The 16,934-nt window shown below is 41.0% G+C and overlaps 1 protein-coding gene across 1 annotated transcript in view; it reads right to left on the bottom strand.

Moving 5' to 3' along the window:
* Positions 1 to 224: 224 nt before the first annotated feature.
* Positions 225 to 16,934, bottom strand: part of ITPRID1 (ITPR interacting domain containing 1) — a 34,114-nt gene continuing 17,404 nt past the window's right edge. Inside the window, exons 7-12 of the mRNA XM_026068605.1 lie at positions 8,630 to 8,712; positions 6,770 to 8,287; positions 3,350 to 3,477; positions 2,404 to 2,515; positions 1,206 to 1,559; positions 225 to 281 (exon numbers count right to left, since the gene is read on the bottom strand). Coding sequence (XP_025924390.1) covers positions 225 to 281; positions 1,206 to 1,559; positions 2,404 to 2,515; positions 3,350 to 3,477; positions 6,770 to 8,287; positions 8,630 to 8,712 — 2,252 coding nt within the window. The remainder of the gene's footprint in view (positions 282 to 1,205; positions 1,560 to 2,403; positions 2,516 to 3,349; positions 3,478 to 6,769; positions 8,288 to 8,629; positions 8,713 to 16,934) is intronic.

Raw genomic sequence — 16,934 nt, 5'->3', positions numbered from 1 at the left:
CTCATTAGCAAAATACATAGTTCCTCTCTTTGAAACATCTTTTAAAATGCATGCTTTTCTGGACCGTCACCTCATTGCAAATTATCAGAATCAGTATCTGTATCAGTATCAGAATCAGTATCTGTGATCAGAACATTCTATAATGCAAAGTTTTGTTCGTTTGTTCCTGTATTGCAGGAAAAAGCCACAGCTATTAAAAACAAAATCCATCAGTCTGCCTACCATCAGTTTCTTCCTTCTGCTGAGTCATTACCCAGAGAAGTTTGGAATGATTTCTTCAACTGGAAAAGAAAAAGGAAAAAAGTATTATTTTGTTAGTCTGTTGAGAGAATGACCAAGATTAGTTTTGGAAAAAAATGGGTGCAGAAGTTCACAAAACAAGAATTGAAAAATTTTAGTTCTTTGTTCCTAACTAGCAATTGTTCTCATTCTTTGAAATGTGCACTAAGGAACCTGATTCTGCTTGGTGGTATCAATGATAATACCAACATAAATCAGGAAAGTGATATGAGGCTACATTAAAGAACATTCCCTCCAGGGGTCTTTTCAAGAATTTCATGCCAAATTTGACCCTAACTGTTCACTTAAGAGAATGATCAATCATTTAAAGGATGGCCCACACTTTTAGATGAAAGAAACCATTAAAGTATGGTCTTTCAGACACATTTTATATACAGAAAGGCAGACAATTTTTTTTTATGATTACATTGTTGGATCAGATCAGTCAGAAATGCTGACTTTAAATTTCTTCAGAAAAACAACAAACCTTCCATTTCACTGCCTTTACTGCCCTTGTAGAACCAGCTAATTGGCTTTGCAAATTGAAGACATAAATTACTAATTTCACACTGGGAGAGAGGGGTGAATGCACCAATTACTCAAACAGTTGTGTTCAAAGTTCAAGCAAGCCATGCAGATACCATCCATGTATTTATATGTCTTTCTCTCTGGAGCATCTGGGCCATTGCCACCAACTTACTGAGATATATCAAAGCAGGTTCAGTCCCAGCCTTTGACTGCTTTGTCTATGCAGACTGAAAGCTCTCTGGTACATGGGCTCTATCCCTTAGGATGAATACATTGCTTAGCAGGAAAGGCTCCTGATCTTGGCTATGGCAGTGAGATACATAATAGTATAACTGCATCGCAGGTCAGTGATCCCTTCCACTTAAAACCTTGGGGGTGAGAATAAAACAGGTTCTTACATTGTGTATAAAGGCCTTAAAGTCCATTTTTGGCTGGGGAGGTCCTTTTATTTCCTTTTTACTGGTGGAGAGCTCCTGTGGGTCAGACTCAGCTGAATTTGGCTCAAGTGTTGTCCTGGTAGGAAACTGCATTATGGGTGTCCCTGGCGGCAAAGTGGGGAGAGATCCTGCTGCTGTTGTGCTTCTGATAGGAGCTCTTCGGAGTACCATTTCTGAGCACCCACTTCTAGGATGCACAGTTTCAGCAGCATCTGGAAACTCTTGTTTATTCTGGGCATTTCTTTCTTCCTTCCAATCAGAGAGTCCAAGCTCTGAAAACAGATGGGATTGTTCTACTAGTAATTGGTCCAGCTGCTGCAGAGAAAATAGAAGGAAAAGCATATTGCAGTAATAAAAATATAATAAAAGGAATCAAGCAGGATACACAAGAGTATATGAAGCATGCCTGCTTCTTATTCTTGGTCCAAAGAAGACATGCAATATTTGTCAAATGAGATGCTGCCATAAAAAGTAGGAGAAAAGTTCAAAGACCATTTTATTCCAACAGATAGTAACTGCCTACAGGGAAATCTGCAAATGGACTTCTTTTTCAGCAGTTGTTGCAGTCTTCACCCTCATTCACTAGTGTATGACCAGCACTTTGAATCATTTAGGTATTGTACTGTGAAATGGATTCTTCCTGGAGGAGATTCCCATTGAAGACTGGAGGAGATACTGTGGTACAGCCAGGCTCCTTGAGGACTTCTGTAGTCTGCTGCTCTTTCTCTGCTGCTCTAACCCAAGCTTCTCCAGGAAAAATCAAAGATAAGGAACTAGTCTCCTGATGATCATTTCCTTACTTTTCCTCAACAAGTGGGGAGCTGGTGCAGAAAAGAGCCAACACCAGTAACCACTTATTAAAAATAATGTGGGCCAACTGCCTGCCATTTTATTCTGAAAACCAAATGACCTTTTCAGAGCAGAGCAGAATATGGTCACTTTTATAAATATTGTTGCTTTTCCTCAGTGGGTAAGCCCAAGCAACATAGCCAAGGAGCAAGAGGGTCAAAGACATACACTGTAAATCTGTTGACAGGAAACCTCCTCTTTTTGGTACTGCAAGGTTTATTCATTTCAGCCTTAACACTTCAAGTACTTAGTAGCAGACAGACTTTAACTCTCCCCTCATGACCCCAGAGTAGTGACTTCTGCAACGTACCATGAGAATGCCCTCCCTGACCTGGAAAGCCCGATCATTCAGCCAAAATTCCAGCTCTGCAACCTCCTGACGAACAGCTCGTCTTAAGAGTTGCAGGTGTCTCCTTTCCTCTCTGTAGGGACAGCAGCAAAAACACACTTATGAGAGCAGCAAACACCCCCTTCTTCCTCAGCCCCAGCATAACACCCATCTCTCTCTCACTGTTGCTGTCTTGTTTTTACCCATGATCACAGAATAGCTTACAAAATAATGAATAATGGCCTCTGCCCATTCAACTCCCAGTCCTTTGATTGGAAGATTTAGCATGTTGTAGTCGCAGAACCAACTTGAGTCTGGGTAGATTTATTAGTTCTGATTTATTACCAGCACAAAGACTGCATAAATGTCCTACTTTAAGGCCAATTCAAGACTGGAAGCTCTCTAGTAACTTTTATATATATGAGGTTTCTTAATAATCACTGTGAACTTGGGCTGAGTCCATGAAGAGCTAGTCCAAATTATCCTGCATCATTGCCCCATTAATCATGAGCACTAAGAACATGGTTTAAAGGGACCGATCTGGCACAGATTCTGATCAATGATCAGTCTGCTTCCCTCCCCCAATCTTGTATTCATCTGCGATACTGAGCTCCAGCCATATGAGACCTGTTCCTGCATTCCTACTGCTATTAAAACACAACAATTTCATACTAAAAATCTAGCCTACATCTGTGGAGCAATCTTCCACTTCAAAATGCTAGAAGCCCTGAACAGTGTAGAGAGAAGCCGTACTTTCTTCGGGGCGAATATGACACCAAAATAAATTTCTCTTCCACCTGCAGGATGCCCACAACTGCATCTTACTGACCAAGAACATTGTGGTAGCACACGTGTCTAGACACATCGCATGTGCCCATGTTGCTGTTGCTAGCTTTGGATTTAGGTAAGTGTGTCGTGCTTTCATTACCTTCCTTCGTCTGGCAGAGCACTGGAAAACAGAGCTTGCTGTTCGGTCAGGTGCTGCTCAATCTCATCCAACTTCTCCTGGAACTGCTGGCAGGAGTTCTTCATTACTTCTATTTCATGGATGGTACACTATACAGAAAAGCAAAAAGAGACCCCACTTTACAACTTGCCTTTGAGCACTTCCATGTTTGGATGTGTTTGAAGCTGATGGTCCAAATGGTATGGGTCCTTTTCTTAACTGCACAGCTGGGACTCTGTGAGCAGCTACCATGAAAGTCCAGATGGCATGTCCTGTGAGTTTGCTCTGGGTGCATTACATGCACCCCAGTCATCACCTTTTTTCTTAAATCATTTTGAATGAAGTCCTGACCCTACTGAAGTCAGGGAGAATTTCATTTTTAGCACTGAAGAAGAAAAGGACTTTGATCAAAGACCTGACACAATGGACCAAATTCTGACGCTATCATAGTGGCGTCAGTTGTTATATTTTAGCAGAATGAGTTGTTCTTGATTAATGATAGGTTAAATAACTGTCCATTAGAAGTTAGAAACCCTTTTGGAAAAGAAAAAGAAGAAGAGGATGTATAAGCACTATAAGAAGAAAAAGTGCTTTCCATGATGGGTTCTGCTAAGTATTACACTGATACATTTTCAGCTGATACCACTTGGAAAGCTGGATTTGGATTCATCTAACCAAGCGCAGATATTTACCACAACAGATGTACATCCAAGTACTGCAAGGAAGCAATTTTTCTCATCCAGAAGTAGACATCTACAGTGCAAGTAGATGTTTGGGATGTTCCTATGTTGGAAGGCTTTGGTCTCATAAGCCATGAGAAGACAGTGTAGAAACCTGCACTCCACTGCTGACCACTGTAATTGATAGGGAACAAGAACTACATGTGCAAAGCATGAAACTGCCCGATCTCTTTGGATCCCTGGAATCACGTGCTTTGATGGTTTCATCATGTTTGTGTGCAAGAATTTGCCTCTTAATCCCACCAAAGCCTGAAATGCAAGGAAGCCATCCCTATTGGGGCACCAGCTTCAACTAGAGGGCAAAAGATGCCCTCAGTGCATTTGAGAAACCCCATTCTCAATCCCCATTTCAATGCAGCTACTATATCAGGCACCCTGCTGATGTGTGTGGCACAGAGATAAACAGTCCCTTAACAGTAAATGAAAAATCTAGCTCCAACAGCCTTGGGATAGGATCAAAAATGGCTAATCAGAGACTGGTAGTTGTTTTGACAGGGGTAATTTCCAGATAGGGAAGACGGCATGCTTTTAGACTCGTATGGGTCCCGCTAGTAATATGCTCCATCAGAGGGTCACAGGGCCAGTCCTGTGACTGCAGAGCTGACTGTGCTCAGTCTCCACTCTACATCGATCACAACTAGTTTTCTTAACACTGCAGGTCAGGTCAGCAATTGCAGATCCCATTCAGGCAATCAGATTTGTTATGTGAACCTTCAAACCAAGTGGTGGCTGATTGCTTATTCCTCCCCCTGCCCCTGACACACACACACTCCACAGTCTTTAGTTTTGATCCTCAGAAAGTTTGGCTACTCGTAGGTGGGAGTGCTTGGGGTGCTAGTGAGCAGCACATCCACATGGGATTTATGATTTCTTCTCACTGCTGCCAAATCTGAGCAGAAAGAGGACTTCTGACCCTCAAGAAAGCATGCCTAAGTTAGCCTGAAGAGCTCCTGTCCTTCTGGTCACTAGGAAGAAGTAAATGGGCCACAGACCAATTTCTAGGTGGTTCCACAATGTTCAGAGAAAACAACTGGAAAACATCACAGTGTTACGCGAAAGATCCAAGAGGCACAACGTGGGTAGGTTTGATAAAATGTCATGATCACCCTTGTGGATGAGGTAAGGGCAGCTCCTCTGGCACATATCTCAGAGCACATAATCACATAGATTTATTTAAAGTTTAGGTTCAGCAGGGGCAGAGGGGAAACTAACTGTACCAGGACTGCTTTCAGGCAAGACCTCATCTAAGATAAGATATATGTAAATAAGGTAAATTTACTGTTTAACAGTTGCTCTGCAGTGGTAGCACTCCTCATGCATGCTCTTGGTAAATGGGAAGTAATCTGAGAGGGCTTCTCTCAGTAAAAGAAGTATGTATAAGCAAAGTACAAAGTAGGCATGGGAGTAATCTCTGAAGAGTGACTAGTAATCAGTAAATTCACGGCCTCACCTACCGCACAGTAGCTTGGATGTGGAGTTGTATCTCAAAGAACAGATCTTGGATAATGTTACAGTGAGAAGCCTGCTCCTCCCACACTCCCTGTCCACAAACTACAGAAGAAAAATCACCATTAGCCCCTGTCAGAGGAGGGATAAAATAATAGTCAATCAATCAGAAAAGGCTTCCAAGTCTGCCATAAGGTACTGATTCACTGCCATCTTGTGGCAATAGCAAGGTATCTAGAAAAATACCTGTCTTGCCACATACTGATCAGATTTCTATATTCAACGATGTGACAGCATAAAACTCACCAGTTTCACTTTCTGGAACCTGTATGTGAACATTTTCTTCCCCAGTATGTAAATATTTCAAGTTTCATTTTCTTATGAAGCACAAAGGGAAGAGGAAAAATTGAAACTCCTGTGAATCAGCAGGATATATGCAGCTCAAATCCACATTTTTCTCAGGACACAAAAGCCATTCCTGACTCCTTTCCCTGCTCTCTTCCCCCCCAAACCACATTCTTTCAAAACTTTTGGGAACTCTCAGCAATGCTGCGATGGCAATGAAATAAAAATCTGGTGACTTTTTACTATCTGTGCTTTTATTGCAAATATGCATCTAAGCACAACTTTAACGAAAGCTTCTTATTCTATTATGATCAGATCTCTTTAGATTCTAAGAAGTCACAATTCACTGAATTTAGAGCAGTTTGGGTTGTGGTATGTGTCTGGATGTGCACAGTTGGTCTTTGACAGACATGAAGTAATTCAACCTCAATTACCTCAGAGTAAAAGAAAGAGGATTGCATTAAATCATACAGCCTTGCATTTTCTGCAGTCCCATAAGTTATTCAGTTAAGGTAACTCAGCTGATTCACAGGAACTTATTGAACCTGATTCTGTAAGCTGACTCTTAGTTCTTCATTTGACCAGTGAGCTTTATTGCCCAATTCACTTTAACCATTTTAAGACTGAGCTGAACAGATGTACATATGTTATTAAAATAAGGAGCCTAACAAAACAGCAAACACAGATGTGTTTGCCATCTTTGTCCAGAAGGGAATGCCTATTTCCCAATTCATTTTTCTCAGTAAGTTCCCAAGATACACCTAACTAAAGCAACAAGCACAACAGGAGTGGAAAGGGAAAGGCAGCATATGCATTTAGCACATGTGTGTGCCAGCCTTCCACATACTATTATAGGAAGAAACATACTTACCGGAGAGACATTTCTCATTGCAGTTTCCGGTAGGAGTGTCAGTGTTTTCCAAAGCTGCAGCTCCATGGCGGCTTGGTTTGAATAGCAACCCACAGTGCGCTGGGGAGAAACGGCTGTAGGGAAGGTCCTCAGGCAGCAGCAGTGGCAGCAGCAGCAGTGGCAGCAGAGACAGCAGTGACAGCCCTGGGCACCCCAGGCACCAGATGCTTCACTCTTATAGTGCGACCCATATTTGCCACAAAGCACAGTGTCAAGAGAGGCTGATTTTATGAGGTGGTGACAGGGTGGAGGAAGCAGGGGTAGCTGCCTGGTTTTCCTGGCAGGGATGTCGGTTTGACTGGAGGCTTCAGTGGTCTGCTTCAGGCTGTCCTTTGAAGCCCCAGGGCCCCACCGGCTGAGCCAACCACCCTCAGAGCAGTGAGCTAACACCTCAGAGGAGTCCACAGGGCTGTCCCCAGCAGGGCTGTCATTGAGAGGAGCATTTTGCCCTGCACACTTCATCTTCGAAGTAAAATCCAGCCTTGAAGACATCTGGACAGTAACAGATTTCAGAGGACTAGCATTCATTTCACTGTTCTGGACAGTGCTTTCCTTTACTGATTTGTTAGCACATAATATCTCTCCTATACTACAAGTCTCTTTATCTTCAGAAGAACTTAACCCAGGCCCTTCTGCTAGGCGGGAGAGAGGGCTCTGAGGTATTTGAGGAGAACTGCTTGAAATAGCACTGCTTTCACTGTGCACTGCTCGGCCCTGCCAGAGAGTTTTTGGGAGCCCTCTTTCAAAAGAGAACCTTGTATTTCTTGAATCAACATCCGTTTTGCAGAACTTCTGCCCATTTGTCACCTCACTCACTGCAAGAGGGGTACCATCTTCACTGACCGCTTCCATTCCCCACCACTCTCCTTTTACATGTTCTGTACGGCCTCCCTGGACATTTTCATGACATGCAACTCCAACGTCCTTTTCTGTCAGGCACCTCTCACTTTCTTCTACAATTCTGATTTTGCTCTCACTGGCAATCTCAGGGTTAGTGTCACTTCGTTCAGTGAAGGTTGCATTTGCATTTTTATGGCCTGAACTGAAATATAATTGACAATCAAATTTTGAGGAAACAGGATCTCCTTCATCCTGTTTATCAGTCTGAAAGCAAGGAGTATACTCTTTTATGCGCTCCTCTCTTTCTGGTTGCTTTCTTTCACTTTTCTCTTCTCTCTTGTCCATGTCACATAACATTTCTTGGACAAAATTCTGTGGCCCAGCATTACAGGCCTGATGCTGGCAATCTTCTGCAGTTAGTAGAAGAGAAGTTTCTCCTCCCTGGTCACTGCACACTCTCATTGGTCTAGATACTGTCAAAATCCTTTTGCAATCTGTCATGAAGGCCTTAGCAACACAATCTTCTGGCTTTTGTTGAAAATCCTGATTTAACACAGGAAGCTCTGCCCTATATGACAGAGCTGTTCGGTGGTTGTGGGTATCAGAGCTAAGATTTATCTTTCCTGACAAAGATGCATTCTGGAAAAAAACAAAACTAAACTAAACTAAAGAAAAGAAAAGAAGGCACTGAAATATTACACTTGTTCTATCACACTAGTTTTCCCACCACTATTATGCCCTGACCATCCCTGGGTAGAGAGGGCATCTCTAAATACATCTGTAAATATCTATAAATACTAAAGGAAGCAAATAATCAAAGATTCTTGTAATATTTCTTATCTAATGCCTGCAACCTTGCAAAATCCTATGCTACTGTGGTGACTTTCATGAAGCTTTCATGAATCCATGATTTTTTATGTTACTTTTGCCAGGGTTACAGAGTTTTCATAGACCTACTGAAGACCATTGTTCATCTCTTACTTGCAAAACTAAAGGCTCTGGCAGCTCCTCCATAAACCCACTGCTGTCTGACTGGCAGCTATTTGTTCTTGTCACCATCACCTCTGTTGAGAAAAACAAAAGGAGGAGAAAAATTAGAGAGAAAGATAGAAAGCAATACTAGGCCAAAACAAACAGACACCTAAGCAGGTGCACTTTAAGTGTACTTTCCATTTCTAGAAATATTCTTGATCCTGGCACTATTCCCCAGAAACCAGCAATTTTGCTACAACCAGAACAAATAACAAAATGTGCTCAGGGTAGCTACTGAGAGTGATGCTGGGTATTGAGTTATCCTCCAGTATGATCAACAACTGCATATTTCATTTTTTGACTTATCTGCACAACAGGCACAACATAACCTGTAAAGCAGCCAACTATTGTGCTAAAAATGTTGACTTCTGACAGCTTATTGTTGGAACTGGCTCAGACCAAATCTCATTCACGCTGCTCACCTACGCAGTTTCAACGGCTTCATTCATCCAGGTGATTCCTGCAAGGAAGAGGAGCAGCCCTTGTCTTTGCCCTAGATCAGTTCGTCTCTACTCTGAGACACCTTGTATCATCTTTGCTGAGTTTTTACCTCAGGGTGCAATAGGAAATTACAGTGACAAGCAGAGATGATACAGGGTTGCATACCAAGACATAAAGGCAAGGGGAAGACATTGCACATCTACTCCAGAGGTTCCTAATCTAGCAACCACATCATCTTCCCTTCTAGCTCAGTCACCTCTTACCCTAACCTTTGGAATTAAAACAAATTCCTCACCATCAGCTATCTAATTAAATGAATATAAGCCAATCCCCTTTAAAAGCACAAGTGCTTGAGAGTAAACCTTCAGTTATCCTGCACACCCCAGTAACTCTCAGCTGTTGGAAAACCTGCATTTTCAGATAATCTTCACCCTCATATAATGCCCTCATTCTCAGATATTTGGCACAAAACCAGGTAGAGTTTTGGTAGAGCCGGGGGAAGCAGAAAGAGGGAGGCTCTTGGGGGAAAGGAAGGAAAGGGGCAGAGACTGAGATATGCTGGGTACACTTCCTCTCTTGTTACTTACATTTAAAACTGCTGTTGAATCCTAAGGCTTTTTCTCTGCTGGTTATATCCATGAAAATATGACAATTCACCAAGCAGTTCTGAGACCTGAATTATTACTTCTTACTAGTGGGATTAGGAAATACAAAAAATGTCTATTCACATTGACAGACTATTGACTTTATTAAATCTACCTTGGACAACTATTAATGAAAATCACACAGTTTCTTATCTATTTACAGGCAGCAATTGTAGAACCAAAACCAGATCGCATGTTATGTATTTGAAATGAATTTTTTGCATTGTCAATCCTAGTATTGCCATCAGCACATCAGTCACTCACTTTCCTATTTCAAATGAGAAATCCATCCCCATCTCACACATCTCATCATTTGCAGCTCTGCTGCTGAAAAATGCTTGTTTTGTGGGTGGTCTCAAAACTCATCCTTGCAGTTTCCCACAAACAACATCATGGTTCATTTTCTCCCCCAGGGAAACTGCTCTACAGATTCTCTAAACTTTTTTTAAAGCTGTTACAATTACCCTTTGCATCTTAGCCAGCTGTTGCTTCCAGTATGTCAGTCTGACCTGTAGTCTTTCATACATAAAAATGAAGAAACAGTTAAAGGCTTAGAAAATTTTTGAAAAATAGAAATGTTTCAGTTGCTGTAGTTCCAACCACTTCTAGACTCAAAATAATACCCTATAAGAGAAAGGCCCTCCATTATGGGATACAATAGTCATAACAATTGACCTTTAAGTTTTGAAGTTTGCAGAATTAGAAGACTGTTATCTGTTTGCTTAGGGTTTTAACATGCCTGATTTTCTTCTGAGACATGCAGGACACCAAAATAGCAGTGATGCTACTGGAAATTAGATATAGGGGGGAAAAAAAAAAACCTTAACTTTTAATGGAAGATTAGTGCTGTTAGAATTCACCTTCTGACCGGGTCAAAATCAGACAATTATAAGCAGATCTGACTCATTTATTACAATAAATGTGATTGATCTATTCAAACTACACAGTCAATTGTGTTTGTGTATTGCAACCATGCAGCCTTTCAGTCAATGTTTATATTCACACACTAGCTAGAGCACTACGCAAAATATACAAGGCAATGGACTCTGGGCTGATCATTAGGCAAAATGAGAAACATAAAAGACTGAATTAAAAGTCTGCAGGTCAAGTTAATATCATTACAATCAGGCTATAGAAAGACATCCATGTGTCTCCTTGGACTTCCCCTGGAAGTAAATGTGACGTGTGCCTGGCTTTCATGACTCTTATCAATTAACTGTGCAAAGTATGTACATAAATTATGCCTCGAACCACTCTGAAAGGGTGGCTGTGTGTTTATTTAAAAATAGTAATATGAAAGGACTTAATGACCATTCTGAGTATGAATCCAGCTTCTACAGTTTTAATGTAATCAAAATAGAAACCTGTAAAAGAGAAGAAATATTTAGTAGGAGAACCATGTTAASCACAGTTCAATCAAATCACTGATGGTGAAATCAGCTTCATCGAAGTTAGGCATCTAAATTGCATGCACCTACATACTAGGTGTCTAATGAACTAGTCCTCCTCTAATAAAGGCTTAAATTCCCTATATGGTCAGTGCAAAGCAACGTCTCTAAGGGCCCATGTTGTGGATCTTTTCCAACTACATTCAGATGCCTAATTTAATCATTAGATCCCACACTGATGTGCCAGATCCTACCCAATGTGCCAGGCACTGTAGAAGATACACACATGAGGATAAGTGTTTTTTAAAAGATGAGATTTTCTCCTTTGTATTCCTCTAACTTTGAAACATTCACTTCATTCAAAGTCAGTCAAAATTCCCTTGATTTCAGTGGACGTCTGAATAAAAAAGAAAAAGACTTAGTAAAAACGAATATGGCCCTTCAACTCAAGGTGAGGTAAAATCCTATGAAGAGATTATCAAAGTACTCCCAAAAGGACTTCAGGTTAAACAACAAATGCCTGGGAGAAATGCAAAGTGCTGTGCTGGGAAGGAAGATCATGCTGCCTGAAAATTAGACCATACCTGATGCTGTCCTGATGAGGAACAGAGTTTCTTCCTGCGTGAATTTTTCAATAACGTTAATTGTTTGCCAGTGGTAACAGTATAGTTTGTCTTGGCAGCTGTAACACCCAGTGAGGATAACCATAGATTGAGTTTCTGTTAGGAGATCAGCTCTTTGTGCAGGTCCAAAGCAGGCCTTTTCTACACCTCCTGGCACAAATTCCTCTAACTACCAGGTTTCTGAAAATGCCCAGACTGTATGCTGGTGGCAGTTTGACACAATACGGATTAGCATCTAAAGCACTCCCAGCAGTTGCTGAGGTCACCTGTATCTGTGGGGGTAGGGACACAACTTCTTCACAATGACAATTACTCATGTTTAGATGCACTAAAACCTTCTAGAAACTGGAAGACTGGCTTTGGGTGGGATACAAGTTGGCCAAAAAGATGGGAGGGAGAAAGGTCAACAAAATTTACGTAATTCATTTTGACATTTTTAAATGCTCCTGCCTTTCGCTTTCAAATGTGCTTTCTTTCTGAAAGCAACTGCATTTTTTCAGTTTGAAGCAGAAAGGTGCAAAAATGGGTTAAATCACCTGAACATTAAGCAAAAATGTTTTAATTTCTAGTCTACCCAAACCACATTTTCCCCCTATCATTTGGTTCAGCCACTGAACCGAAATATCCATTATTCATATAGCTCTACTCAGTTCTCCTAGTGTGTGGAGACACACGAACCTGTAGAGATTCTGCAAATACATGCAGAGTATTGCACAAAGGGAAGATAAAGTATGTTTGGAGAAGAAGTAGAGACGCAGACCAGCATTCATCTATGAGCTAAAAATTACAACTCTGGGCCCTGTGCGGAGAGTACATCTGGCTATGCTGGTAAAAGGAAACCTGAGAATTGCCCCTGAAGACCTTGGTGAGCAAAACCTTGGCTCTTCGCCTTTCTGTGCTAATTGAACTGGGATAGTTTAGCTGCTGCATCCCATTTCTGTTCTGTCTGAATTTTAAATAAAAATAGGTCAGAGGCACTTATTAATCAGGTTTCTGCTCATATAAGAAGGAATATGCCTTCCCAGTCCCACAAAGTTCTCCAGTCCTATATTTGATCAGCCCAGTTTCATTAAGAGACTCTCTTTCTCTGCTTATTTGCATGCAGATACAGTGGCTTCCATTTTCAGCAGCTTTCAGTGCAGGAACTTTCAGAAACTATTGGGCTCCTAGGTTTATCGCTAAAGAAGGGATATTCTCTAATTAGTAAAAATTAAGTGCTGGAGTGCAGTTCTGGGTTCCTCTGAAAACTCTGCAGCTGGTTTTCTGTTGACTTGGCTGCAAACAGCACAATCTCTTTATAGTTTCCAGCCTAGAGAATACTTGCAACCCACAAAAGATGCCTTGAGGACTACTACATTGCTTATAAATAATATCACATTTTGCATGTCTTTTGAATTACATTAATGTTGATGAATTTAATTCAATGCTCGTTTTCTACATCTTTTGAGTATGGAAAAGCTTGGGCACAAAAATTTCAAATGCAAGAACATTTGTGGAAATCTAAATTTTAAATTTGGGCTGCTCATCCTAACATAGGAGAAACAGAATGGTCAATTGCAGCCTAGAAATGCTGTTCACATTTTAAATATTTCTGTAGTTATTTAAATGTTCCTGGACATCATTGAAATGGATAAGTATTTCTAAAATATACATGGGACTAAACAATGCAAAGGAACTTCAATGTAGTCAGATATGTTGTAAGGGGGGGGGGAAGCTGAAGGACTTATTCTGAATCATTCTCTTAGCTGTATAAACAAAGGCATTTTGCAGTCTCTCACACAAAACTCTCAAGGCATTAGCATCATTACAGCTTAAATACTCATACTAAATTCAGCAAAGAAATTAGGTCCAGGCTTAAATCTATGCATACAGAACTATTCCCAGGCCTGGAGTTAAATACACACATAAGTACCTCACTGAACTGGGCCTAAAAAACCACAAGTCCAGTTGAATGGAAGTACCACTGCAATAAGAGATGGGGTGAGGGAAGGTCCTACCATGTCTGTGGAAGTGCCAGAACCAAACAGATATTTAATTACATCTTGGATGTTCTGTGATTTACTTCTCAAAAACAGGCATCACAAATTAAAAATGTTTCATCCACCAAAGCTGCCCAGAACTACAGCTCTAGCAGAAGGGAATGGAAGCGGTGCAGGTGCTGATCCTCCCAAACCTTGCAATACCACACAAGGCAAAAAAAAAACAAAAAAAAACCCAACAAGAATTTCTGTCATAGGTCAAGAAAGAATACTCAAAAACGCATTTTCAAAGAGCACTTTCAGAATAGAAATGTGTTTGTTTTGGGTAGCTATCCACTATATGGATATTCAGAGCTAATAAAACTCTACTGAAAATATATACTTGTAGCATTAGCTACCAAGAACACTTTGTATATGATGTTATCCAGAATACGGGACTTTCCAAAGCTCACTGAACTTTGGTGAATCAGAAGAAAAATAAATGTACATTTGTCAGCATGGGAACAATCAGTGCCCATGTATGTGACAAAACTTGATCCCGTGTCAATGTTCCAGAAAATCTGCTTCATACTCAGCATACCTGACCCAGCTGTGCTGTCTTCCCTTAATATAGGAGGTAGCTCCCCCATAGAAAACTGCACAGATTTCTGACTGTTGACTATGAACATAAACATTTGATTTAGTGCCACTGGAATCCAGAAGAGACTGCCTAGTCTTTGTCCTTTTTTTTTAATATTTCTGTACAACTTTCTATACTACTGATTCAGTTTCCTCATTGCAGAAATGATGATGAACAAGCTAACTGAGGTAAGAAATATCTGGTTTATATATTTTTTTCTAGCCAGACACAATGTACAGTTCTACAGCTTGTCTTGTAAGAGATATCAGTCTAAAAATACTTACTTCTCACTGGAGTAATGCTGCAGGAGTGATCTCTCCCTATACTAGGTCTCAGTAATACACAGCATTTTAGGAAAACGATCACCAGATGGCAGCAGCACATAAACCACAGATTTTGTTTCCAAAGGCCTGCACAAACTAGAGTTTTAACCAGTGTCCTTCTGCAGATTTTATTTTTCAATGACATTATAGCAAAAATTAGATAAATCATCCTATTAGAAAGTCATATTATATGAAAGCAAATAATGAAACTCCAAAATACAGCAGCTACAGCAAAGGGTCCTATTCTTATTCAAAATCTAGTTTAGCTAAGAAATTTGTGTATTCCTTGCTATCTTTGAACAGGAGTTTTGTGCCAAACATCTCACACAGTGTGATGGGTAAAAATATTTTTAAAATCTCTACATAAACCAGATTCTGTTATTAATTGTGCCATACCAAGCTGGCAGGTGCATATGAATGAAACAAAAGAACAGTCTATGCCCCAAAGAGCTTACAAGATAAGCAGAAATCTTTAGGGTTTCCTTACCCTTAGCAAAACTCAGTTACCCCAGCCCTCACCCAGTTTGGAATATTCTTCTTCCAGTTAGCCTGGATAACACTGGTAAGACTTCAGGCATACTTTTCCTTTTGTGGGATAAACCCAATCTCATTCTGAACCAGGGCGAAAACCCTCCACCCTGTGACTGACCATATATGCTGGACCCTGAGGGGATGCAGCAGGGCCAGAAGAGATGAAAGGTGGGTGGTACACGTGTCATATGATAGCTACCTACATTTTGCTTCATCTCCATGTTCAGTTTGCAGTTTTTTATACTATTAATTATGGGGTCTTGCTGTCTCAGCCATTGTTAGAAGGAGACACATGCATAGCTCAAAGGAGTGCACGTACTGTGCTTCACAGCCTCCTGCACAGCCCCACGCTCCTCTCCCAGTGCTCTAGGTGCCTAAGTCTCCTTGCAAAGACACAGGCCTATGTGCTTTCCAAATATCAGCCATAAACACTTGAGGTAACCACAGTATGGACCACTAAAAATAAAAACTGCACTGGCCGGGAGCACAGCACAAATAGCTACAGAGCAACTCTACATCTATCATCAGAGCATTCAGCCTCAATCCCTCTCCTCCAAAACACCTGAGGGAGAAGGAGTTTTATACCAAGTTAGTCAAGTATTTGGCTTAAAATTCAGTGTATAGCATAGTTATGTCTAGCACACTAGTGGTGCAGTAGAGCCAGCAGGCTGAGCACAGCAGCCTGGAGCTCTGCCCAGGCTGCAAAACCTGTCTGAAAAGTAGGGTGAGGTGGGCTGCACTCAGCTCCCTGGTGTTGTGGCTAGACAGCTACTGATATGCACGCTATGTACTAGTGTGTTTTAAAGCACATACTTATTGATTTAAAACTAGCTGCAGTACATCTGCTGTACACTACAGTCAGCGCTGTGACAGCAGGTATAAATATACTCCATTGTGAAATGCCTAGGGCTGGTGGGTGGGTTGGCTGGCTCTCTTTCTCTCTCTCTCATTGCATATTGTCCATAGCTCATGTACAGAAGAAAGATTTGGGGAAGAACTGAATTAGCTGAAAATATGCTATTGAGCTACTTATTAATGAAATGTAAAACCATTTTAATTGTCATTTTCCCTCCTCCCCCCAACAAATTATAGATGAAAATGGGCAAGGGAAGTAGTATGTGCTCTACCTTTTACATCACAGAAAAGGATATAATTTCTTGACTAGCATTAGTGAACCATCCCGTGCCTCTTGAGAGAGGCCAGAACTTAGTTTGTGAACTTCAATGGCAGAAGTTCAACGTTCAGAAGACTCCATCTTTGTCCTTATCAAGAATACCTCCAGGACAATTTGGTCCATGGCTCGGGAAACCCCTCTGGAAACCCCTTTGGTAGGTTGGCTGGAGCTACAGAATGTATCTAAAGTAGCTGGGGATGAAGGTCATGTCAGGCTTGACAATACAGGTAAACATGAATATCACACACTTCACACACTCATCACTAAGAACAATGAATATGCTCCTGCAAAAAGCTGTACTTGGGAATTAGGCGGCTGCTAGTCAGAGCTTCCAATTGTTTCCTGCTTGTCCTGCACAAGAACACACTGCCCTAGAAATGATAAAAGTATAAACAAGTAATCTAAGAGCTGGATTTGACAGGAAAAGAGAGAACACTGTAGGCAGTTATCTATGATAAATGATGTTTCTGCAGTCTGGGAGGTTAGGAGAAGTGATGAATCTAGTCAAAACCTGAAATTGCAATCACTTTGA

Source organism: Apteryx rowi, unplaced genomic scaffold (genome assembly GCF_003343035.1).
Source record: "Apteryx rowi isolate R43461 unplaced genomic scaffold, aptRow1 scaffold_276, whole genome shotgun sequence".
Classification (NCBI taxonomy): Eukaryota; Metazoa; Chordata; class Aves; order Apterygiformes; family Apterygidae; genus Apteryx; species Apteryx rowi.
The sequence above is the reverse complement of the archived record's forward strand: the minus strand, read 5'-3'. Positions and strand labels throughout refer to the sequence as shown.